General features: G+C 48.8%; 3 protein-coding genes and 1 long non-coding RNA gene across 9 annotated transcripts in view; 2 read left to right on the forward strand and 2 right to left on the reverse strand.

Moving 5' to 3' along the window:
* Positions 1 to 9,872, reverse strand: part of NR1D2 (nuclear receptor subfamily 1 group D member 2) — a 23,482-nt gene extending 13,610 nt beyond the window's left edge. Inside the window, exons 1-5 of one of the 2 annotated variants that reach the window (XM_083825062.1) lie at positions 9,678 to 9,872; positions 6,904 to 7,164; positions 4,929 to 5,017; positions 3,813 to 3,957; positions 1,534 to 2,150 (exon numbers count right to left, since the gene is read on the reverse strand). In XM_083825062.1, coding sequence (XP_083681188.1) covers positions 1,534 to 2,150; positions 3,813 to 3,957; positions 4,929 to 5,017; positions 6,904 to 7,164; positions 9,678 to 9,693 — 1,128 coding nt within the window. In that variant the 5' untranslated portion in view covers positions 9,694 to 9,872. Of the gene's footprint in view, positions 1 to 1,533; positions 2,151 to 3,812; positions 3,958 to 4,928; positions 5,018 to 6,903; positions 7,379 to 9,677 lie in introns of those variants that run through there. The other variant, XM_083825061.1, reaches the window with a different exon arrangement.
* LOC310894665 lies at positions 9,351 to 20,842 on the forward strand. Of its 2 annotated transcripts, none has more exons than XR_014580076.1 (2): positions 9,351 to 9,521; positions 10,714 to 20,842. It is a non-coding gene; the product is annotated as an uncharacterized lncRNA (long non-coding RNA). The 2 variants fall into 2 exon arrangements; XR_014580077.1 differs by lacking the exon at positions 9,351 to 9,521 and adding an exon at positions 9,962 to 10,390.
* On the reverse strand, positions 20,799 to 25,411 carry RPL15 (ribosomal protein L15). Of its 2 annotated transcripts, none has more exons than XM_083825083.1 (4): positions 25,295 to 25,411; positions 24,330 to 24,514; positions 23,170 to 23,306; positions 20,799 to 21,159 (listed from the first exon to the last, which is right to left on the reverse strand). In XM_083825083.1, exons 2-4 carry the CDS (start codon positions 24,499 to 24,501, stop codon positions 20,854 to 20,856), a joined length of 615 nt encoding a protein of 204 aa, XP_083681209.1. In that variant the 5' UTR covers positions 24,502 to 24,514; positions 25,295 to 25,411; the 3' UTR covers positions 20,799 to 20,853. The 2 variants fall into 2 exon arrangements, with proteins under 2 accessions (XP_083681209.1, XP_083681208.1); XM_083825082.1 differs by having other exon boundaries at positions 24,330 to 24,511; positions 25,295 to 25,410.
* NKIRAS1 (NFKB inhibitor interacting Ras like 1) overlaps positions 25,297 to 25,846 on the forward strand; it is a 13,360-nt gene continuing 12,810 nt past the window's right edge. The window contains exon 1 of one of the 3 annotated variants that reach the window (XM_083825075.1): positions 25,297 to 25,518. In XM_083825075.1, coding sequence (XP_083681201.1) covers positions 25,305 to 25,518 — 214 coding nt within the window. In that variant the 5' untranslated portion in view covers positions 25,297 to 25,304. The remainder of the gene's footprint in view (positions 25,519 to 25,846) is intronic. The other 2 variants (XM_083825076.1, XM_083825077.1) reach the window with 2 other exon arrangements.

Consider the following 25,846-nt stretch of genomic DNA (forward strand, 5'->3'; position numbering starts at 1 on the left):
ACTCTCCTTAATGCCAGGGATGCAGCAGGGGCCTGCAGTTCTCTGTTTGATTTGGTTTTGTTTCCTCATTGCCGGCTACGTTACAGCTCCCTGCAGCTGCTATAGGCAGGTCAAACTGACTGGTTGGGTCTCTGCAGGCACAGCCACTCCCTGCCTGCCCACGCTGACAGGTTTAACCTCTGCTTCTCAGGAGTGCCAAGAATGTTGTCATAATGACTCCACATACTTTCCCTGCAAGGAAGAAAGGTTGGGAATGATTACTGTTTGCCACGGCGTAGTGCCCTGAGTCTGCAATTTGAGGTCAGAGCCTGCTAGGGATGGCATGGTCCACATATGCCACAGTCAGAGAAACACTGAAATCCCGCCTCAACACAAACAACCTTCAGAATGTGGAGATTTTTCAGAGGCCTGCGAGAACCTGCGAGGAACCTTTACAAACTAGGTGAAAGAAAAACATGGGGAGCTCAACCACTTCAGTAAGGTCAGGGGCTTGTGCTTCTCGACAGTAACACAGGATGAGGACAAGGATGTTATGTTCCCTCATCCCAGGTAGTTCCAATGATAAAAAGAAGGACGATCTATTTTAAGGGGCTTACAGAACTGCCTGCCTGAATGGCAGGGAAACAGCAGGTGCAAGGCAAAGGGGAGGGACCTTTGTTAAGGAAAGAAGAAGAAAAAAATATGCAAGAAAATAGGAAGCACCTTGATTAAGAATGGAGTGGAAAAAATGGTCTAGCAAAGTTGTCTAGGATACCTAGAAGTGTGTTCAGAGCCTCACTTGTGCAAGCACTACAGAAAAGACCTTGAACTTCTCCCACGTGTTTTAGCAGTGCATTTTCCTTCTGACTCTGTTCAGATTTGAAGATGTTCTACATGAGGATGCTTAGCCTAGTTCAACGGGTCCCCCATCGAACCTCTATTTTACATGGCCTGTAACAAAATAAACCTATACCCATTATGAATAAATAAAATACAGCCTACCCAAGAAGAGAGATTTCAGAACACACTAGCAAGGCATGCCACTGGACTGACTTCAAATCCTAACCCTGAGGTTTCACTCCAGGAATTTGTTTTGAATATCTTTTAAGGAAAATATAACACATCTGACTACATAGACTATTTTAAAAGAAGTCTTCAAAAGGGTTCAATGAAGAAGGGAATTTGTAAATTCATAACATCCCTTTTCATTTCTAAATCAATAAAAGAAACGGAGCTTTCTGCAACCAATGCCCTTTGAGATTAGTCTATTTTTCAGCTGGCTAGAAACCGTGCCAAGAAACTCCATCACTTGTATGATTTCAGATCCTACACGCAACTCAAGCCATTACTCTCCCTCATCACAACTTGTGCTATCAAACTTGTACTATTATGTTAAGTTTCAGCAGCTGTGCCGATTAACTGTGTGGAGCTTCGCTGTCTACAGCTGCACAGCTCAATCCATTCTTAATTATTAAATGTTTAAAAACCAACCCAACAAAAGCCCACACCTATGGCTAAGCCTTTCACCAAAGCAAACAATTGATGTCAATATACCAGATGCATTCTTCCTCCAGTGCTGCAAGAGTAAGTGGTACTCCTGTTTGGAGAAAAGACATCTTCTGGGATCCTATCACACAGTCGCTGAGTGTAACCGTTGCTGAAGTTCATACAGTGGCCGTTTGTGAAACATATGGCGTGCCCGCTTGGATAATGCATTGTGCTTCTCCCTTTGTACTGTCCGCCAAGGTGCTGCTCACTTTCGGGGTACTGAGGGCCGCTGAGCCCACCAACACAGTGCTCACTGCTCATCATATATTGTTCGGCGTTCTTTGACACTCTCTCCCCACCCTGGGACTGCATCATCTCTGCTGGGTTTTGAGGCTGCTCCTGGTTGTACATGAAAGTATCTTTGTGGGCCCTAGTGACCATACCAATCACTTCTTCCTTAGCCATGTCAGAGCTAGGAGGGGGAGAGGGGCTTTTGAGGGTTTCCCGCTCTTGTTTGGGTTTAGAGGAAAGCTCTTCTTGAGGTGCTTGATCTTGATGTTCTGCTAATGCTTCATTGGGTAAGTGGCCGCTGAACTGACTGTTCATCATGGTTTTCATGGCACTCTGCATCTCAATCAGCATCCTCTGCTTTTCGCGTTTAGGAATGCGGCCAAATCGAACAGCTACCAAGGAGGAGAAATAAAAAGTTAAAGTCAATCCTGGAAGTGTTAGAGCAGGCACAGACATCAAACCAGAACAAAAAAACAGCGTGAACACGCACAAAATACACATCCCGACCAATAACCTTGCTTAAGGGCTTTTACTGCTCTCAGCAGCACTACTGCAGGGGTATTACCACTTAAGTCAAAAAGTTTCCTGGGCGCAGGATGGGCATGAGATATGAACTATATGATGCTGTTTACATACAAAGAAAAGGCAGCTACAAAGCACATAATCTCTGAAGTCCTTCCCCCTTTTTCTACAAACTTAGCTATGGACTATACACGCAGTTATGTTAGTTAATTAAGTGGCAGGCTTTAAGGTTGGATCAATTAAATCACTGCAAGTTTGTGTGCTGACAATTAGCTCAATTTAAACACAGATCATATCATATTTGTACACAAGTCCTACAAGACAGCTCCTCATGGACCAATTATGTTAACTTGCCAAAACAGTGGAGAGAATCAATGCTGAACGAAGCTTACCTTGGCAAACTTTCCTGATTACTCTGCCTTGACAAAGACATTTTCTGCTGGCAAAGGGATGGGCATCATTGTGGCTGCAGCACTTTTGACCCTGTCCTGGGGAATCTACACCTGCCTCTACCATCCCGTCCAACCACAGCCTTACAAGGGCTTGCAACCAGTTTCGACTGATGTAATTACGTTCATGCAGTAGTCCATCATTAATGTAACTAAATCTCTTTCATTAAAGCAGGTGCAACCTTGCGCGCAAACAAGCGCCTAGGGGATGAAATAACTCCTATGCACGACAAGAACTCAGAACAATTATTTAAAATAAGTTTTAATACTCCACCCACAGGATTATTAGCAGCCCAAGATTCCTAGTTCTTGTGAAATAAAAACCCAGAGAAAATTAAAAAGTGAAACAGAAGGAAGAGTTCTGTTTGTAACAATAAGTTGTAGCAGACTAAAAGCTACACTTTTCAGAACTACATTTAAAAAAGTCACAAGGATTAGATAGTCAGCAATGTGACCAAACACTCAGCTCAGCATTATTCCCTTCCGCTCCGCTCCCTCAAGAAAACAAAAAACCAAACACAGACACAAAAAAAAAACCCACACACAAAAAACAAAACCATGAGAAGATAAGACACGTGCCCCATGCACCCAACACTAACTCATTTGTCTCCATAATGGTTACTCTAAGGCTATCCCAACTGCATAAACTCCAGTGGGCCTGATCCAACTCATATTAAAAAGCTGTTCCGTTCAGTTCAACAAGTAACAGCCCAGGCAGAATTCCCTTTTATTGAAAAAACAACAGCAACAAAGAATCTTGTCTGGATTTGGGAAGGACACCACATAAAATATTAACTGAGAAAAAAAAGATACGGACTCCTGTTCCATCTGTGCCAACAGACCACTGCAGCGCTCCCCACCCCGTCAACCTCCAGGGAAGGGAGGACGGTTCCTTGGCCAGCATTATGTTACCAGTTCGGGACAGTCACAGGGCAAGGTGGCAAGCTGATCTAAACGCACTCTGACGGGGAATCTGGCCCTGACAGTAGGGTCAGCTGCGTTTTCTGTCACTGAGACCCTCAGCAATGAGTTTTGTGGTGGGCAGCAGATTCACTCGCAGAGGATCGCTGCGCAGGAACATACCATCTCTTGACATTCCAACAGACAGACATTTTTTGAAACGACACTGCTGGCATCGGTTCCTGTTCATTCTCATTATAGAGCAGTTGTTATTCTTCAAGCACTTCTTATACTGGATGTTTTGCTGAATGCTTCTTCTGAAAAAACCCTGTAAACAAACAACAAAACCCCCGCAACTATTATTACAGCACATATCAAATCCTCCTGTCATTATTCACCCCTCTGAAAGGACAGAGGATTTCACCTCATCTCACTGTCTGCTTCAGGCCAACAGCCTGGAGTGATTTTAAAGAACTTGCTGCTCCTCGTGACTTACTTCCCCTCAGCCTGTGATCTGCATATAAAGCAATCTAGTTACGATTTCTAACTACAGAAGATGCTAAGTTGCTCCCTGCATAGTCAGCACCTAAGAGCACAGTATCTCCTGTATTACTTTCATCGCTGTACTGACAGTTTGTGAGATATGCCCTTAGCCTCCTAATGACATCAGCTGCAAAGGTGAAAGCCAAAATCAGGTATTTTGACTTCAGCCTCCATAGTTTGGCAATAAGACCATCCTCTTGCACCATATAACTTTCGAAGGTGGTTCTTCCACATTAAGTTGACAAACTGCTTCACAGAACACAATATCTGCAGTGCTACAATATCTGAAAATACACATCTACTGATGCATGAACGTACGTGCATCCTTTTTTTTTTCCCCCCCATGGTGAAGAATTGCTCTTCCAAAGCTGTTTTGTTTTGTGTCCCATCCCAGGTTACAAATCACACCCACCGACTCCTAATGTAGTTAACATTTGCATATCTTGTGCGCCATGGTCCTTACCACCTCTGTCTCGTTTTTGTTCTCTGCCACGCACTCCAGGTCAGGCAGGATTGGAAAAAGGGTGAGAACAGAAAATACTACACTTCGGAAAATGCTGCATGTTGTTAACTAGTTTGCCTTTTCCTACAGCTCATACGCTGTCTGAAACTTCTCAGATTTTTGTTTAACAGAGAATCATACTGATATATGTATGTGCGTATATATCCTTTTTTTTCAGCAGTATCACCATTTTTCCCTCAAGGGAAGAATTAGGGCACTTCACCAGCAGGAAGGTGAGCAGAAATATACCTCACCTTGCAGCCCTCACAGGCGTGAACACCATAATGAAATCCTGAAGCGACATCGCCGCAGACTTTGCAGAGAAGAACCATTCCATTGAATTCTAGAATCAGAACAAAAAAAAAAGGTCAAGGATATAGAAAATCAGTAACAACTGCAGGAACACGCTTCCAGCTTTTTAAAACCTGGTCTAAAAACAAAACATGTCAGGTCAGTTCAACATACAAAAAAGTACAGCATGGGAACACAAAACAAGGATGTACAAAAACCTTGAACAGTTCAGAAAGTACTGGCGAATAGGAGGGGAGGAAAAAAAAAAGAAAAAACATGAAGCACTCAACAGAATAAGGAGAAAGCATGTATTCACTGGACTTTCAATCACTGTAGCACTGTACTCATTTGTAGAAAACGAGCCTGCTTACATTTACGCATTTTTAAAAGGATCATTTAGGTAACTAGGCCACCAAAGTTTCAGCTCAATCTGTCTTTGCATCAGGACAAGGAAGCCCATATAATGGCTGCAGTTTCCTCAACTGAAAGCAGAGATCTTTTCTTACACACTTCAACTTGAAAATACCTCCACAGCTCTGTAAATATGCTCATAGCTTAGGCTTTTGAAGTTTCTTCCTGCCTGCCCAGTTTTATTTCAATTTATCAATAAAGAACTTTTGCAAATCCTCAGCACTGGCCTAACACTGGTTTTACTAAGCAAATGGGAATTTTACCAATGACTTCAGTAACCACAAAGTTACCTTAGCACTATGCAGCAGACACAGCTGGAATTACTCCAGCAGAACCATGTTCTACCAGAACAGCAAATTTCTTTGACATTTGGGTTTCATTTGTAAAGAGTTTTTTTTTTTTCTTAAGGTTTTGAAAGAGAACCAACCCACAAAATTTCCATATTTTACAGGACTAGTATTGAGCTCAAATGTTATCTATCCACACACCTCTACAGTCTACAGCAGGTTTTGTCTTCAGAAACCTCTGCCAATACCATAAACCTAGCTGCTAGCAAATTTAAGAGTAAGTAAAGTTTCTTACTAAGGAATTAGAGTAGTAACACTTTGAAGAAAAAAAAAAAAAAAGATAATTTTGACAGATTTTTAAGGTAGAACCGTTAGATAGTAATTCTAGTTTCATAACAATTCGAAGTGATAAAACAATTCCGCCAATTAAAAGAATCCAGCCTTCAAAAAAACAGCTGACTGTTGAAACACTGATTCCAGAACTTAGTATGATGCCTGCCCTTCTAAAACTCTTCAAATGTATTTCCTTATTGTGGTCTTCTGTGATTATCAGAAAAAGTATGAAGCAAATAGCAGGAGCTACATTGTTAAATGCATTTTAAAAGGCTATCTGTTAGTTCCAACTTATCATTACTTTGCTTTAACATCCACAGTTTAAGACCTAGGATCATATATATATACACGTGTATATATATATATGTATATATATACACGCGCGCACAGGTCCAAGCTGCAGCTACGTAGGTATAACTTAACATTTTGGTAATTTGTTTATTTTGTTCCTCAAAAAAACTGAAGTATTAAAAAAAACCAGACAAGCTAGATCTGCAAAACAGTTCCATAAATACTCCTTAGGGCAGTTTCTGATCACTATTATCACTGCATTATTCAAAACGCTTCAAGGTTATACAAGATGAATTCATCACATCTTTTTAACTGAGAGTTTGATTCTTATTAAAGATCAGTTTTCATTAGTGAAGACCTGAGATAAAGCAGGATTGTATTTCTGGACTGTTTGAAGCTAGCAGCAATGAGACCCTCATCTACGAGCATCTGTATGGTAGTATCATACCGTATGTGTTGTCAGGAATGTTAACACAAAAATAAGAAAACAACAAGGCTTTGCTACACGCCAGCAAAGGAAGCCAGAGAGAGGACCTGCTTGTAATACACATATAGTTCCAGACTGTCGGGATGTAAAGGGGAAACTGGCAGCTTCACCAAGAGGCACCGAACATACTTGTGACTCCATTATGGCCTTTTGTCAAACCAGCAACGCCCGACTGGCTTGGTTTAACAGTCTCCTCCAGCCGGTCGCTCTTCGGTGCCCCGTCAGAGCCCTCGCTGCTCCGGCCATTGCAGCTGCTTTCCGAGGAGGAGCTGTTCGGAGAAGATGGTACAGGCGAAGAGGATGACTGGAAACCGCTGTCTGAGCTCTCGCTGTGACATGAGGCTGGGCTAGATGCCGAGCTTGAAGAGCTGATGTAAGCTATCACACCCCCTAAGGCAAGAAAAAAAGGCGGCATGTAGTGACATAACGAGCAGGCATGCACCACGGCCATGTGAGCCACGCCATGACCCAGCACCGCCAGACCCGGCTCTCACGTGTTCCTGGATGCTCTCCTTCCCAGCCCTCCCTCGCGCTCGTGTCTCCCCATCAGCTCGCAGCGGGTGACCTCCCCGCCTGCCCCAGCCGCCTCTCTCGCCTTATCAGCTGCCTTCCGTCGGCGCCGCGACTGCACGCAGCCACGGCACCCGGAGACGGAGCAGAAAGGCGCGGTGCGGGCAGGACGGGGCAGCCCAGCCCCTGCTGCCCCAGCAGCCCTCCGAGCAGACCTTGTCAGAGCACAGGCAAAGGCCAGGGAGGAGACAGGACCTCAGCGCTGCGAGGTCAGGACAGGCGAGGGACAGAAATAGGGCAGAGCACAAGGCTTCACGCAGGCTACAAGCTGGAGGCACAGAAAGGAAGGGCTGGGAGGTGCTCCTGATGCAGAAGGGAAGCAAGCTAGTGGAAGGAACAGCGCTGCAGCCTGGTTAGCCTATTAAATGCCATTTGTCCTATGGCAAGCCTTTGTAGCACTTCTAGCAGCGGCCAAACTCTGACTGCCAGGCTGCTATTTGCAAGACACGGCAGGGCAGAGACTGTTTGCAATCTGACACACTCGAGGATCCTTCAGATGAAACAGCTTTTTGTCCTCGGGCAGACATGGGAGCAGTTGCGGCTTTTCACAGCCTCCTTTTTCTCGCTTATAAGCAAGAGAAATGGTTTTCACTTCATTTGAGTTCGTCTCTAAGACTCGCTACTTCCAAATCTAATGTAAAAGCATTCGGTATTTCGCACACAAGAGTCCAACAGCAGAAGTCACGCAGCACGGATCACACGCAGCATCTTCCCCGCTTCACGCACGCGTCGCTCTAGGAAGCCTCCTCAGCGAGAGCTCGTTACGCTGGAGCAAGGAATTCCCCACGCCAGCAAGAACGAAAAGCTGTACAAGCAGCCACGGGCTGGCTTCCTTCGCAGGTCAGGAGCGTTTGTGCCAGCAGAGCCCTCGACCACTGACCGCGCTGTGTGGCGGCTCTGGCTTTGCCCCCTCACGGCTAAAGGCCGATGCGCCCCTGGGGTGCCACACGACCCGCGCTCGCAGGCGGAAATTTTGAGTTATACAGAAATTCCAGGAGTTTGAATCAACCACAACGGTTCTCCCAGCATTTCTGCACCGGCTGTACTGGCCTTGCAGTTTTTATTACCGGGGAAGCCCCCGTGGCTAGGCGCGCACCCCGGCAGCCCCGTGGCAGAGGTCAGCCCTGGCGGCCGCCCGACACACGTGTGCTCGGTTCGGTGCTCGCGTCCCCGAACGCCGCTGCCCTCATCCCTCCGTGGGTTTATTTTCGTTTTTAACGGAAAAGCGTGGCACGCGGCCAGGGTCAGGTTTTAGGGACTGCAGGGCAGCACCACGGAAGCTGCCACGGACACGGGGGTCGGGGCAGCAGTCTGTCAGACCGACAGACCGACAGACTGACAGACCAACAGACCCCGGGCGAGGGATGCCGCCCGCCTCAGGGATCTCACGGGCGCCCCGTGCCTCCTGCCAGCCGCCGGGGCAAAGCTCAGAGTCCGCCGGGCCCCGGGAGGAGCCGGGCTGCAGGCAGGCGCCACCCTTATCTGCGGCGGGGCCGGGCCGCTGCCGGCCCCCGGTGCCGCGCGTGTCACAGCCCCGGCCCGCGGCGTTTCTGTGACCTCCGAAGCCCGATTTCCCCCCAAAAACCCCGGTTTTGTGCGGCCAGCCGTTATGAGGGGCGCTCCCTGAGGCAGCGCGTGCTGACAGCTGCACCGGAGGGGGGCCCCGCTCCTCGCTCATCACCCCCGTTAAAAACCCATTAAAAAAAAAATAATAATATTATTTTTATTTATTTCCAGCGAAAAACGTTGACTTTCCGCGGACGGAACGAGCGGCGCGAGGCCCTCCCCCGCGGCCGGTGCTGGCCCTGCCCGGCCCCGTTACACAACGCCCCCCCCCCCCCAACCGGCACCGGGCCGGGCCACGTGAGGGGCGCGCGCACACGGCCGCGCGCGTGCGCCCCCCCCCCCCGCGCGCCTCCCTCCCGCGCGCGCCGTTCCCCAACGGCCGCCGCCCTCCGCCAACGGTCACCTCCCCCGCTCCCCCCCCCCCCCCCCCCCCCCCCGAATGTAGGTCAGGGCAGCGGCGGCCGCCTCACGTGTCCCCGCCGCCCGCCGCCCCGCGCCGCCGCCCCGCCGCGATTATGCAAGGCGCGCGTCACGGCGCCGCGCGGCCAATCAGCGCCCGCGCCGCGCGGAACGTAAACACAGCGCGCACATGGCCCCGCCGCGCCGGACATGTGAGGCGCCGGGCGCGCGACCGCGCCGCCCGCGGGGGCGCGCACGGGGGCTGGTGGGGACGGGGGGGGGGAGGAAGAGGAGGAGGAGGGGGACGGGGACGCGCGCGCTGCACCGCGCACCCGCCGCACTGCTCCGCGCCGCGCCGCGCCGCTTACCCGCGCTGACTTCCATGGCGGCGCCCTGCCCTGCCCTGCCTCACGGCCGTGTCTCCGTGCCCGGAGCAGCGCCGGGTGCCGGCTGCGGCCGCGGCCCGGCTCCTGTCAGCGCGGCGCCGAGCCCGCCGCGCCGCCCGCCCCTCCACAACAAAAGCCAGCGGCGGCCGCGCACAGTGCGGCACCGCCGCCCGCCCCGCCCCGCCCCGCCCCGCCCCGCCCCCGCGCCGAGGCCCCGCCCCCTCCCCACCGAGGCCCCGCCCCCTCACCCAGTGACACACTTTTCCGCGCCGCCCGCCCCGGGCGCGCTCACGTGCGGCGGGCGCGTGCGGCGCTGCGGGGGGGGGGGGGAAGAGGAGGAGGGGGTGGGGGGGGCGCGGCAACATGGCGGCCACACGGCACCGCCACCCCGGTGTCCGGGCTGCTGCTTGGGGGGGGGCTTCTCAGCCCTCCCCCCCAGATGTGGTTCCCACCCTGCCCCCCGAGGGACACGGTTCCCGCTGTGTTCATGCCTTCACGTAGGGCAGAATAAATCCTGTCACGGAGAGGCGGCGTGCTGCCGGCGTTTGTGCTCATGTGGCCTCTCTTCCCCACACGAAAGTCAGGGAGGCTCTTGGTGACCGCCTGGAGAGCGGTCTGGAGTCCATGTCTTTGGTACCTCAGCCACCAGTTGCTGAGGGAGGCCTCATTGCTCTCTACAGCTACCTGAGAAGAAGGTGTGGGGAGCTGGGGGTCGGCCTCTTCTCACAGATAACCAGCGATAGGCCTAGAGGGAACGGCCTCAAGCTGCGCCAGGGGAGGTTCAGGTTGGCAATGAGGAGACATTTCTTCTCAGAAAGAGCAGTCAGGCACTGGGACGGGTTGCCCAGGGAGGTGGTGGAGTCACCGTCCCTGGGGGTGTTCAAGGGAAGGTTGGACGTGGTGCTTAGGGGCATGGCTTAGTGGTGACACTGGTGGTAGGGGGATGGTTGGACCAGATGATCTTGGCGGTCTCATTCAGCCCTAATGACTCTGTGATTCTATGTGCTGTTCCCTGCAGGAGGCTTGCGGTGCTGGGGAGAGACTGAAGCGGGGTATGAACACGCCAAGGGGCAGAAAATGGGGGAAAGCACAGAAAGTGAGGCAGGAAGCTTCCACCTGTAGCTTCTACACTCCCTTCCTTCTCACCCCTAGGAAGAAATACAAGAATTTCCCCCTCTTCCCCCGTCACCCCACGCTTGTGGAGCAGCCCGAACTGCATCTTTAAATTCCAGAGATAGCAGAGTGACTCCCCGCCTGTGCTAAACACTCCCCTGCCCCTGGATGGGAGACCACACAGCAGCATTGCCGCAACAAAGGCTGACTGGGCTGCTACCTGCAGCTGATAGCTGATGGTGGGACAGGATGCACCTTGGCCACCTCACCAGAGGTATGCGGCATCCGATGACTCCTCTTTCCTCAGGCCTGGTGGTTGCTGAGGTCAGGGCAGGAGGCCGGTCCGTGTGGAGAGGCCCTCCTAAGCCACCCCACGCCAGCCAGGGACCCACCAGTTTCTGTCAGCAGGGATGTGCCTGCTTTTGGAGGGGTTGGGTTTCTTAAGTGCCTGGAACACGTACAGCGGGATTCATTTGATCCCCAAACACCTACTTTGCAAAGAGGAAAAATATGTTTACGCGAAGCGTGCCAAGGAGCAGCATCTTTTCAAGCCTCAACACCTCCTGGTGTTTTCTGCTTCTTTGTTCCTATTACTCCAGGAAAAAAATCCTATAACCTATTCTTTCTCTCGTTGACTGATGCTCACAACTACGCTGGCATTTTCACAGATCTACAGTGACTCCAAGGTCTCTTCCCTGCTAATTCACAGCTAATGATGGTTTACAAATAATGAAGGTTATTTTTGCCCATATGAAATGCTTTGTCAGTGCTTTTCTGTCTGCTCAGTTTGCTTCCCGAGGTCCTTCTGAAACACGCAGTAATCTGTCTGTCCTGATCGATTTTGTGCTCTGCAGCTGCAGGTGGAACCAGTTCATACAAGCACGCTTCTCTTAGGTGAGGCAGCTGATACCAAACCCTATCCCAGCGTTTCCAGCTTCTTTACAGCAAAGATTTACCTGCTATCTTCTGTCACTAGCTTAAATGCTGCTCTCTAAAAGTCGCTATGATGATAGCTATGGCCACGACTTCTTACCTACATTAACGATATAAATAGCAATAACTCGCCTAACTAATCTCAGCCTCTGGAAGCCAGTAGAAATTTTTTCTATTGATTGTAGTGGGTCAAGCCCTACACAGTGTTTCCTGACCCCTTGCCCTACTTATTCTCCATTTCTGTTTCACACACGTCTAACTGTTCAGCTGTTTGTGCTTTGTTTTTCTCCCTCTTGAAGCAAAACCCTGATAAGGAGGTCCCAGGGGTCTTCAGCTTGTCATCGCATCCCTTTGTGGACCGAATGTGTGCAGAACGCTTTAGGAAGAAGCAAAAGCTAAATATAGACCAGTTTAAAGCCTACCCATTAAGGGCATGCCTACATGACACGAATGCAACTTGCTTAGGTACCAGGAGCAGTGTAGTCAGGGAGCTAAGTATAACCGAAACAGAGGAACTGGCTCGCAAATTGTTCACCCGCTCACACATCCTGTCTCTCCGTGCCAAGTATCAGAGGCTTGGAGGAAGATACAAAAGCTCATAATAGCCAGTTAAATGCTAATTTGCCCATAGGGTAACTTTCTTCCTGATTCAGCTCTTTAGCAGCCGGGTTATGGCCTGAAGCATGTAACACTTAAGCTTTTCTGTCTTAACCAAGTGTTACTGCAGATGTGCTTTTTATACACAGAAGCTGATAATACAAGTGATAATAGAATTAAAAGTACAGGAAATAATCTCTTGTAAAAGTGGCACGTTACACCTAGCCTCAGCTGCCCCTGCAGTTTTTCATGGACGGTGAGGACTTGGACCTTTATTCTAGAAAGACAAAACATTGTTTTGCATTAATAAAGCCTGTTTTTTATGGCAGTAATATCGCTGCCCACCTTTTCCTTTCTGTGCTATAAATTACTTCATCTGCCGCTACATCATCTGCTTATCCAGCAAGGAAATCGTCAGCTAATGAAGCAAAGATGAGAGTATTTATTACTTGACTGGGCCAATCACAATTTTGGGGAGATAAGCAGAGCAGATTGTGTTAAGGATGCATAAAAACTGCCCCTTACTTTCACCAAAATACCAAGATTTAGTGCCACAGCGTCCCAACCTTACGTTACAGGGACCATTGGTTCTGGTGTGTTGGTCCAGAGGGAGAGGGTTGCCTTTTTTACGTCCAGACAAAACAAAAGCTACTACACTGAAATTAGTGAAATTTCTCTGGGGGACAAACCAAAGCATATTCCAGCCCAGAGAATGATCACACGCAACTACCCAAAGGACAGTTGGCAATTTAAGGGCCAGGACAGCTTCACACTTTTACCAGCTCCATGTAGAGCTGAGTTTTTTTCCCAACTGTTGTCTCAGCGTGGCTAACTTGGAGGTTGGAAGATGACTTAAGGCCTGATGCTTCATGGTGCTGGGTTACATCAGGAGGTAAAACATGAAATACCCCATCAGACCTTGTACCCTCCTGGATCAGTCCCAGCTGATGAAACTTGAGTTCCTAAATGCTGTCTTCTCTGTTCTGCCAAGAGCCCGAAGAGTTAAAGTTATTAACTGGCTTCAGAATAAAATGCATTAGGAATAAATATGCTTTAGGATAAACCTATTAAATGGATAAAAATGCCATTACCAGTGGTGAAATACGATTGTGTGACCTTTTAAATAAATAAGCCTGCTATGCACCAAATTATGTCAGATAATAAGCTTTATACATGATAAAGTCATGCAGTCATTCTCAATCTTCAGGCTTTCAATGAGATATTGCTAGCCATAAAGGGCTTCTGAAATGTTACAGTAAAGAAAATTGCTTCCAGCTATAAAAATTTAACCATTAAAACAAATGTAGTTTCTCATAAAATTCTATGCGAGGCATTGGCAGCTAGAGGGAAATTTTGCAAGAAACAAACCATAGGTATCCAAGCTATTTTGGAAATAGACAACCCTTCGTAAAATAACTCAGATTCCGGGTAAATCTGGAAAAGCTCTATTGAAAGGAAAAGGGTTATAATCCCATAACACCAGTGGCAGATCGAAATTGTGTTCCTATGGTCGTAGAAATATGCTTGTGGGATACCTCTGGATACAAATGTTGCTATGGATCCAAGCTAACCTACACCGGTAATTTTGGTGCTTGAACAAACAGAGGAAATGCTGAGCTCTCTGGCTGCCTTGCGTCTTGGGGCTGTCTGTGTTATGCCTCAGCAGCTTGCCCAGATCGCTCCTGATGCAGCGAGGGTGGAAACAGAGCTGGATACGATCAGCCTGGTGAGTAGAGTCAGACGTGTTTCATCAGAGTCAGCCACCAGCTTCACGTGGGGCAGAACTGGCTCTCTGCTGAAAGTCAGAGGAAGTGTTTCCTGGCCTAAACCATTACAACAAAAAAGAATGAATGAAGCAAATTTTCTCTTTCATTCCAGTGATGATGAGCAAAAACCTCCCGGTGAGGCACGTACAGTTTTAATCAAATCATCAGGGTCGCTTCATCTATTGTTACACGGACATGAGTGAACGCCTGCAATTCCCAGCTGGGGTCTAAAAGACAACGCCAAGGACTGAAAAGTTGGAATTCCCCGCCACAATCAGTTACCATCTCCAAAGGCAATGCTGAATAACACATCAGGTGTTAACAGAAGGAAGCATTCCTGGTTTGTTTTGTTTTGTTTTCTGAGCTGGGAGAACGTAAACACTTTTTCTGAGGATAGAAAGAATCTCGTTCACCTCCAGTGAGAAGCACTGGCAGTTTTTCACCAACACCCTACCCAGACACAGCCAAGATGTCTGTCCGGGCAGGAGCTCGGCTGCATCCCGAAGTGCCTCCAGACACTTGCCGTCTTGTTTTATCGCGGCTCCTCAAAAACAGTCAATTGTAAGCATAAATCCTGCAGAGCCGGCACGTGATCGGCGGCAGAGGAACAGCTGCTCGTTATATAATCCCTCCAAACCATTGATGCAGCACTTCTCAGCGAGCAATCGCCTTGCTCTGAGTCATCTGGAAAGTCTCTGGCTCCGTGAGCTTCCAGGAGCAGACCCATCCCAACAGGTTGTGTTTCCACTTCCCATTTCAGATTACGGGAGGCGCCCTCTGTGTCATCCCGCACACGGCCACGGCCCATGCCGGATGCCCCGTGGGAGTTGCCGGCAAGCGCTGGGGCTTGAGGCTCGCCGCTGGTGACTCGCCTGGGGGCACAGAGCAGCACAACCCAGGGCATCCGCGGGGCCGGGAGATCCTCACCCTGCCGCTGGGAGGACGGATGCCATCAAGCACCGTGTCCCCGCTACCGTCACCAGCATGGGGGCTCGGTTAGCTCGCTCACTCTTCTTTTGTTCCTTCGAGGCAAAGCCAAGTCGTAATCCGGCCACGGGTCGCGGATCTCAGCAGGGTGCAGAACACGGGGTCTGCCTTTGGATGAGGAGATCTCCTGCTAGCTTAGGGGATCTCCTGCCTCCAAGTTGATGCCTGATGGACAGATCCAGCTATCTGCGCTACCAACAAAGCTGAGGAGCTCATTTTTCACAAAACCGACTGATCGCAACTTTGGCAATCTCACTCGTACTGAACACCACGACCAAAAAAAAAAAAAAAAAAGGAACTGAGTCAGCAGCAAGCAGGGCTGTAATAAAACCGGGAGAAACGAGACTGGTTGGGTTAGGTTGGCTGATAGGTGCCAAGAGAGCTAGGCTGGGGTTACCCCTTCAAGGGGCAAAGGGGGGAAAGATGGAAAGTAACCCCTCTCCTGATCCTCCTTCCCCCTGCATACAATGCAATTTCTTCAACCTTTACTGTCATCACAAAGTTCCTACAAAAGGATCATACCAGGCAACATTTAAACTGTAATAAAATTGATATGATTTTAGGACAGAATGTGCAAAAACATCAAGTTTCAGTGTTCAGTATGGTTTGGATAACATTCCAGTTCTCTCATTCATTTCGGCTCAATCATAATTGGGCTAAAATAAAAATTCAGGCTCAAAGCAAAACTCTTATTTCCTCATTTTAAAATGATTTTTTCTTAAAAGTAAATTAAGAGTGTTTCCTGAATTGCACCTACTACAAGGCAAGACTGTTTAATAGAGTGGTATTTAAAAGTTTTCAGCCCTAAGTGCAAGGGACCATCAACAGAGAAAATAGAAGTCCTCTATTCCGTATATTTTACATAGTTTTATGATACTTGCATTTTTATTAAACCAGCCAATGAAAATAGTAACCATAGCCAAGTTTTCGTTTAGTTTCAGGAATCCGAACAGTGATTCAGTTGTTCACAGTGGGTTGTTTTATTTCATCCCTTTTTTCTTCTCAGCAACAAAAGTATCATAAAGCTAAGAACTGGGTTTCCAGTGTAACCAGTCATAGCAACTAATTTATTTTTTTTGTTTCCGACCGGTAAAGTGTAACCACTGCTTGAAAATTGCTGTTTGGGTACAACTGGGTACAAAACCCAACCATCAAGTGTAATCTAAAATATGTATTGTTCGTAAAGGGCAGCTAGCATCTTCCCAGTGCAAGTCATTGGCCTTAACGTGAAGAACTTGGTATCTTGTTATCAGTTCATGCCTTTTTTTTTTTTTTTTGTCATCTCTTTCTGTTAAGAATGGACAGTCAGGCGCCTACCAGAAATAAAATCACCTACATTAAGATTGGGAACTAGACCCTCCAGAATAAATAGAATCAATTGATTCATATAATTTGAATAAATAATGAATGTATATATGTAAAAAAAAATATAAGAAAGTTTCGTTTATTTCCAGCTCCTAAATTTATTTCCTAAATTTATAAATATTAGCTGGTTTATCTCTGTCCTTAGTTCTTACTGTGCAACCAAACCTCGTGTCTTCTCTCACAAGATCGTAAGCAGATGTTCTCCATGGACAACTGTAGCAATAACTTGTAAACAAAGTGAAAATAAGATGGGCTTTTCTATTTTACTTAAAAGCTTTCCTGTGACTTTGCTTAACCACACGCTGACAGGACTGCTATGCAAATAGTTGCAAACAACATAGCAACTTGTAAGGCGCCGCTTTTATGTGTAGCTCTGAATGAGCTGAAAACACCGAGCTCCGAACGCATCTCCTCTTCGGTGGGTTTGTGGAGGTTGTCTCACCCCCTGCCCGAGCTCGTCTGACTAATAATGAACCCCACGGAGGAGACAGGTGGGTTGTTACGGCGGATGAGTTGAACGGCCGTGATTCTCACACGAGGAAAGGGTTCGGGTAATTGCTTGTTAGTCACCGGGAAGCAATGCTGGAAGAAAAATGCATGAATAAATGAATGAGTGAACGCCGGAGTAATAAGCTACTTCCTACACTTGGCGCGTGAGCTCTCGGGGATGGCGACTCATTTTCATTACGCGCACAAGGGCTGCAGACGGACAGCGCGGGCACACCGAGCTGCTTCGGTGCTGGGGGAGCCGGGGTCCGGCACGATCTGCCGCTGCTTCAGCCCGCTGGGTGCCCCCAGCACGGCCACGGCCATTCCCTGAGAGAGTTGGTGGAGAGTTGACAGAATGAGATTAAACGGCATCTTCATTACACGAGAGCCTTTAATTATACATGTTATCACCGAATATCACTCGATACCGAAGAAAAGAGCATTCTTTCAAATCTCAGGCGGTGACAAGGGGCCCAGAGGGACTGGGTGCCCGTCCTGGCTTTGCCAGAGGCCTCTCCTGGCACGTTAGCTCAGAGCCACCGAATTAAAGGTTGCGTAAGCAGCGCAGCCCGAGCACTTCCTAACTTCAGGGAGCGAGGCTTCGCAACCCGCGTGTAATTACTAAATTGGGGCTGATTCAGAAGCTTGACACATGCAGATAAGAGCAGCCCACGGGCTCTCCATCCTTCCACAGAGCCGCACGTTGCAGGCAATTACTTGAGGAGGATCGGATCAACACGTCGGTTATTTGCTCAGAGCCCCGGAACAGCGACCTGTTGGGCTCCAGCTGGACACGTGGCTGAAGCAGTGCTTCCAGCACTCCAGGTATTTTGGCTCGACAGTCTCAGAACCAGACCTGTACGTGCTACAAAGAGCTGTTCAAGGGCTAAAAGGTGGTTTCGCCATTTGGAGAGCGAGTAGATAAAAGAGTGGCAATCGGGCTTAATTTTTAGTCCCGCTTTTTGATTCATTAGCAGCCAGGGCTGTTCACGTGTAGTCACCTTTCTCACTGGGCCAAGGCTGCTGCACAACCGCCGCCTTTCAAGGACAGAGATGGCAGCCCGTCCGGATACTACAGCCCTCCACTGCTTCGCGTTGAGACCCCCACAAAACCACCGATGCACCACGCTGCTCGCCGCCAGCAGCCCGAGCCCCGCGAGGTACCGGTGCCGGCCGGGTCTTATGGCACACAGGGCTGTGTTACACAAAGACTCCTGTGCTTCCGAGACGATGTAAGGAAACAATCCCACTCGCTGTTGATTAGCACCATCTGCCCTTTCCAACTCCGCTGGTGTTGCCAAGCGATGAGCCGCATGGAAAGGAGCCTACTATTTGCTTATGTAGAGAGCGCGCTGAATTACACAACCTGCTCTTACGCGGCCCACCCTTAGGAGGACGGAATTAGTTTTGACGGGTTTTGGAAAAACTGTCAGATCCTCACCTTCTACCAAATGCGAGGCAATTAGCTAATCTAGGTGGCTACGCAAAAGTGAAATCCACAGCCTCGTAAAGGCTGACAAGCGTTTTCTACAGCACCTGACATCAGGCTGGGACGGGCTGTTTAACTGTGGTGCTCATTTGGTCCTGTCTAGAAACCAGACAGCTCTTTTAATTACAGCTAAAACAGTGTCTGCTCGGAGCCAGAAATAAGCAGGCCTGCAAGCAGAGTGAAGTAGACGGCTTGAAAACGAATTACTGAATTCCTTTGTGTCTCATAAATTTCAGCAGTGAAATTCCTGGTGCCTCCTCATCCCCTGCTGCCCCCGGGTGCAGCTTGCTGCCCGCGTTTCACGCAGACTCGAGTGTAAGGAGGGCTGAACTCAAGGAACCGCCTCTCCCTGGGACAACTGCTAGGTCTCACTTGACTGATTTTCACCAGACCCGTAAGGAACACAGATTTGCAGCCTCTGTTGAACTTGCAAAACAGGTTCAAAAATCATCAGTTATGAAAGGCGGGTATCACACAACCCCTCTAAGCCTGGTTTCCCTAGCTGACAGCCCCTCCCAAAAAAAATTGTCCTCAGTGTTCTGTGTTTTCTACAGATTTTAGTAGAGGATCATTTGCCTTTTGTCTTCACGCAAAAACTGCGCTGCAATTCCCCCTCCTTCCAACCCCAAGCACCAAGTCAAACAGAGCATAAGAAACATCCGGGGTGAAGAGATGCTAGGGCAATCTGATCTCCTGGAGACCCGAGATGAACTGTACGGACTCTGAGCTTCCCTTGAAAATAATACCCTCTGCTTCGAGTTACTTCGCCTGCCTGGTACATACCATGCCCTCTCACACGCATCTTCATCAGCGGACTTTAACAAACCCTTTGAAAGGGACAGTATTTTCCACCCTTTTTTAGAGTTCAAGATGCTACAGAAACGCGAGGGGAAACCTCACGCAAGGTTAACTGAGGAGGATTCTCCCCCCCCACCACGCACACCAGCAGCTTCGAACCCTGGCAAGTGACACAGCACGAGTGCTGGCAGCCCGGTCGTCTGGTACTGCCTGCCCCGGATCACCAGCAAGGGTTGTGAACAGCTCAATAAGCACGAGCAAAGTATCACTGGATTCCAAGCTGTTACCTTAAAAAAACGAATGGGACACGTTGGTCTTGCAGCACTAAAGCCCTTAAACCTTAAAAAGCAGGGAAGCACCAGCTCCCCTCCATGTTCAAGGGAGGCCTCATTCACTGAATTTGCTCCTAGGTCCTCCCTCACAAAAAAGGTTAAAAAAAAATTGCCCTTCTTTCACGGAGCAGACGGCACTTTTTAACATAGCCACAGAAGAATCCTTTGAATTTTTTTCTCGTTTGAGCCAAACAAAATGTAGCGTGAAAGAAAGGATTGCTCTCTTGAGCTCTTCCTGACTAGAAGAACACACTGCCAAGAAGCCTCTTCTTCAGATTACACTCCTTCTGAAAAACAGATAATCAGAGCAAATGAGTTGGGTTCTTCAGTTTCTCAGTTGAACTGTTGGACGCATCAGTCCCAAAACTACTAATATTTATTTTTTTTTAAATCCCTTCCACACAACCCAAGTTGAAGGTCTGGGAAAATACAAGCTAGTTCTTAGGCCTTCTAACAATCCCTTCTCTCAGTGTGCATGTACAAGTTGACTTTGTGCTAAAAGGTCACACTAAGTTCTCAAAACGCAGCCCGTAACACATTCATCTATAGCAGTCTGTCATCCAAATGTGATCGTTTCAACACCTGAGCATAATGAGTAAATAAAAATGCTGCTCTTCAACACCACAGAAGTGTTCTCTGGTATCAAAAGGCAGATCTAAGATACTGTCTCCAATACAAAATGAATGGCCTGGAATACCGTACAAACTACGTAACACCTACACTAAATATTAAAATACTGCACACCTCAGCGAACAGAGCAAGCTGCACCTTTCCATCCTGTGCTTAGTTGGTTTAGCCTGTTTGCTGATAGACAGGCTCAACAGCTGCTTTCACGCTGAAGATGTACAAAAAAAAAAGAGAACTAGTGTAATAAAATTGTCATTAGTATTTAATCACCTGTAAAAAATAAACTAGCACTTTCAGTTTACATCTCATTGCACAAGATCAAAGCAGGCCTTCAGTCTAAACACAGGAAAAGTGACTCCCACCTACAGACAGTGAAGAAATATACTCACATCAGCAAAAAAAGAACGTGGACTAGCCATGGAGCATTCAATTTGCACTGCACAGCCTTATCCAAAGCGAAACCCATCGCAAGGCTTCCAGGCTCGGGGTCTAGAATTTTCACAAATACCTAATGACATTTTCAAAACGCTTTCAAAATATGGAAACAACTGAACTCCTGGAGAGCGCTACACTTCTCCACGTAAGACAAGAAGCAGCAGAAGCACTGTTTAGATAAATTCAAGAACCCGCTCAGCTTTATTAGATCGTTGTGTTTACAAGAATTAGCGGTAGCGGTGCAGCTGCAGGGTGTTGCGTCTCCTCCAGGCAGCGCGGCGCGAGCCACCAATGGTGTGATGGAATTTGTGGCCCTTGCCCAGGCCGCGGCTCTTGCGCCCAGCTGACGTCAGGCCACGCATCTCCCTGTGCTTGTGGACGGGCTTGGTGATCCACTGCGTGTCAGGGTTGCGCCTGATGGCCTTATGGAAGGGGTCGATCAGGATCACTTCGAAAAACTTGTACGTGGAATCCTCCCCCACCCAGTAGGAGTTCAACACTCGCAGAGCCCCGCAGTGACGGCCAGCACGCTCCTGGAAGAAAAAATCCACGTGAAAGGCTATAAAAACATGGAGGCAGGGACACCGCTTTTAGGAGAAGGGCATGCAGAAGGAGATGAGTAACTCAAACCTAAAATTTTGTACTGCTAGAATTTTCAATTTGCCCTGAGTGAACCTTCCCCTCCTCTTATCCCCAGAACCATACAACCTCTGGCTGCAAAAACACCAGAAAGAAGTATTGACTAAAGGAATATGTATTCAAAAAAAAAAATGCTGAATTCCTTAGTGATACAGGTTCTAAAGAATGTGATGAGGAAGGCATTTGGTTGACAAAAGAAAAGAACTGCTTTGTACACAGAAGCACCCAATGAGTAAATACACCGAGAGAAAAACAACTTCAAGGTGGAAATGAAGACCACAAGCTGCACTTGGGGCCATGGAACAATCTTTTGTGGAACGTTACAAAAGACTGATCCAAAGTTACAGGGGAGGAAGACCCTTCTGCAGGACCTAAGTCCATACTGATATGAAAAAATGAACAGCTGATGTAGCAAGTTCCACTATTCCTATCCTCGGTTGTAGTTGGAAAGAAAACAGTCTTAGTTTAGGAAACTAAGCAGAAAATACAAGTTTTGAAACTCAATCTGCCTCTTCTGTCAAGAAAACTCCTTGTTTTACTTAATACTATCAGTGTGTTTAATCCCAGGACTTTCTTTATCGTCACCGTGGGAAAGTACGAACCAACAGATCCCATGGATCTTCTGTCCCAGTGTGATCCCAACCTATTACCACCGTCTTCTACTAAACCTCAGCTGACCGTTTCCTGCATATGGAATGGATTTTCTTCAAGTCCTTGTCTTACTCCAGCACGCGGCAGTGACACATACTGAACATTAAAATACCACCCGCCCCCAACCAGCTTCTATTTGGGGATGACGGCTACAATCACGGTTTGGCATTTCTGTAATAGTTTTATCTGAAGAACAGAAGTCTTCCAGGAGAAAGCAAGCCAGCTTTTGGACTAAAACAGAGGGCCAACAACCCTTTGCACGAGCTGTCATCACAGCCGAGCATATGGTTAGCCATCAGACGTCTGGGAATAGCGTATATGAAGAGCACACCGTGAACACTCGACATTAAAAATACAGTTCTGTGTTTTTACACATCACCTCTGTTTTAAAATAGCATTAATGCTCCGCTTAATGATGTAAAGACAATGAGCAGTCTTCATTCTTTTACAATGCCTCTCTTTCAGAGCGCAGACTCGTACTGTTCTAAGCCATGGAGTTTTTTCCATAGGTGAGAGCTACAACCCTTCAACGCTACTCCTGCTGCGTCACTGCGAAATTTAACGGAGATCGCCCCGAATGAAAGCTTCCATTTTCAGTATTTTAGCAGGCGACAACAGCATTTAACAAGAAGTTAAACCACCAATCTTCAGCTTACCAGTTCCCAAAGGATTTTTGTTTTGTAAATAAGAATGTCTCGTGCATTCTGTTTTCAGATCCTACGATACAGCTCAGTACACTGCACAGCACTCTTACTACGCAAATATGTGCTGCAGACTTTAAGAGAGGAACTTGCTTGTACTTTGTTAAGGATCCTTATCTAAAGCTGGCAATGTGTGCATCATGGTAGGGAACATAAAGGCAGGATTTACCAATGACCCAAGTCAGGCACTTCAGCGTATTTGAATTTTGAATCCTCATGCCTAACCCCTTATTTTACAGGAGTTTACCCTAGTAACACGTCTTTCCCTGCACACATTGTGCCATACTTCAGAAAGAGGAACACGCTGCAAACTTCAGCAAACCACCTCAGCAGTACTTCCTCCACCTGCTACCTGCGTAGTCGGAATAGTTTTTCGCATTTGTCTCAGTACCGCTTTTCAAAACATCCAGGTGCTTTCCTGCTATCAGCATTCAAGATTTCTACCTAACACATTAGAGGAACAGTTATTTTGTCTCTGAGTATTTTCCACTTTTACAGGCTGGTCATAACCTTCGTAACCCCCGTCTTCTGAGCAATAACCAGAACACTCACCTCTGCTACGGACTGGAGGCTGCGGGCAAACTTCAGCTGGTTAACACCATGATGCACAGGTTTGCCATAGGTTGCACCTTTTGGGACAGGGCGCTTGCGGCCACCACGGCGAACGCGGACGCGGTAGATAACATAACCTACAAGAAACGGTGACTTTTAGCCTAGCCAGTGCAAATTACGGTGAGGCGACTTAATGCCCATACTGCATTTGCAACCCCTAAAATTTTACAGGAAACACTGCAAAAAAGTAGGTCACTGTACCAATCTCTGCTAAAATCTACAACTCACGGTGACTAGCGCAGGGTGTTTTTGATATTTCTATTGTAACTGAATAATGGAAGCGATGTATCGTTGTGACTACTTTCTAGTTCCAAACCAGAGTTTATGGCACCTTTCCACTGTGCGCTTCCATATAAACCAAGAACAGCTGTAGCTATGCCGTAACACACACAAAAAAAACATCCTAAACCCTCCCCACTCCAAGAAAGCAACGAAGCAGTCACCTCAGAACTAAAATGCCACACTGCAAGTGCAGCATTCATAAAGCACCGAAGCACAAGCCATCGATAAACCCTGCGGAAACCTGACCACTGAAAAAGGAGGAAAGGAAACCTCACAAACAAACGTAACAGTAGCTTCTTTACTTTTTTATTATTATGGTGAGCAAACATTCTGCCTCAAAGATTTGCTCAAGTTTCAGATGGATGCCCGCTTTCCCTGAGTTTGTTTCACTCCCCAGTAACTGTTTCCTAATGACGAAACAAACTAATTTAACCTTGGCAAGCCCAGACAGCTGTAATGTAGCTAACTTGTGGAGACTGGTGGCAAAATCTGGCCAGAGAAAGGAACCCCCATACCCACAAATCTACCATGCTAAAAGCATTGGTCAACGTTGCAGCAATAACACAGCGCAAGAGCAGGAACTGAAGTCAAAATCCACTTGATCTTCACCTGCCTAATTGACCACATAGAGCATGAACTCAAAATTACATGAAATAAGGTTTGGGATGCGGGCACTGCTGTTGATTTAACACATTTATAACAGTATTTCATCGAGGACACTTCAGGCTTTTAGGAGGCGTTCCAGCTTCTGATTTTGGCATTCTACTCTCAGTTAAGGAAGGAAGCAAGCTGACAACACAGCAGCTCCACCTCATTACCTTGCTTGGCCTTATATCCCAGCCTGCGAGCCTTGTCTGGCCTGGTTGGCCGCGGAGCGCGGTGCAGGGCAGAGAGCTGGCGGTACTGCCAGCAGCGCACGCGGAGGAGGAACCGCATCACGTCCGACTGCTTTTTCCTCCATAGCTCCTGGATGTACTTGTAGGCACCCATGGCTGGCTACCTGCTGAGATCGAGAGATCAATGACAAGAGGGCAGTAATTATCATTCTGAATTTGAACAGCTTCCCATAAAATGACACAGCATGAGGCCATGTTAACGTGCATATAACACTGCTGGAACCCAGTATGACTGTGTGCTGTTTTGTAACTGTTGGTACACTTGGTAACATGGCTCCCCTTTAGGGAGTAGGGCACGCAGTTACCATTTTGAGGAATTTTCTTCCATTTCACGCGTTCTTTAGCATTGACCTGCGCAGTTGAGGAGCTGGTGCCTCACGTGCTTCAGATGTTACCAACACTGACAGCTAACACCTGAACCAAGCTGTGAGTGCTGCTCTTTGACGACGTACGTGACTGTGAGGGACACGGTGTTAGTTTATAACGTGGTTTACGCATCCCTAAACGCTGAGAACCCAGCTCCCAGCAATACGCAGAGATAAACCCAACGCCACCCAACCGTCACTCAGTTCACCATCCAAAATCGGAGCTCGCTGCGCCCGCAGACGACCTTTCTGCGCCCTTCGACGGGCATCAGCCCACCTCTCCCCGCCCCCCGCCGCCATTTCGGGACCCCCGACGGCCCGCAGCACCCCCAGCGCCCCGCACCCACCGAGCGCCCCGCGGCCTAACGCCCCCGCCGCCCTCCCGCATCCCGGGGGCCCTCCGCCGGCCTGAGGCCCGCAGCCCGGCCGCCGAGCAGCCCCGCCGCGCCCCGCCGTGCCCCGCGGGCGGGCGGATGGCAGCGGATGGCGGCGGATGGCGGCCCGGGCCCCGCGCAGACGTACCCCGCACCCGATGGCGCCCCACGCCGGAAAGGAAGAGGCCCTCCTCCCACAACCCCCCGCGGCGTCACCGCGCTTCCGGCGGCGGCCGCGGCGCCTCATGGGTAATGTAGTCACGGCCTCGACTGGCCTCCCGGCCCCGCCCCGCCCCTCCGTGCCAGCCAATGGGAGCGAGGGGGCGGGGCCCGGCGCGGCGCAATGGGGGCAGCGGGGGATGCTCAGCCCAGGTGCGCGCGCGCGCTGGGGCCGGGGGCGCGCGGGGCCGGGGGCGCGCGGCGCGGGCACGGCGGGGGGCCGGGGGCTGTCCTGGGGGCGGGGGCTGGGCGGGGGGGCGGCCCCTGGAGCAGCCCCGGGTTGGGCTGGGGCTGGGGCTGGGGTAAGGGCTTGACATAAACACGTCCTTAGGAGTCCGTCCCCAAAAAGGAGCGCTTTGGGGTTCCTAAATATGAAAAATAAAATTAATAAAAAAATAAAAAGGAATTGAATCATAAATCCTAAGGGAAAACCCTGCTGCTGCTGTCAGCCCCTGTCCCCAGCTGCTCGCGTCCCTCCTGA

The sequence above is a fragment of the Anser anser genome (assembly GCF_964211835.1).
Source record: "Anser anser genome assembly, chromosome: 2".
Lineage (NCBI taxonomy): Eukaryota > Metazoa > Chordata > Aves > Anseriformes > Anatidae > Anser > Anser anser.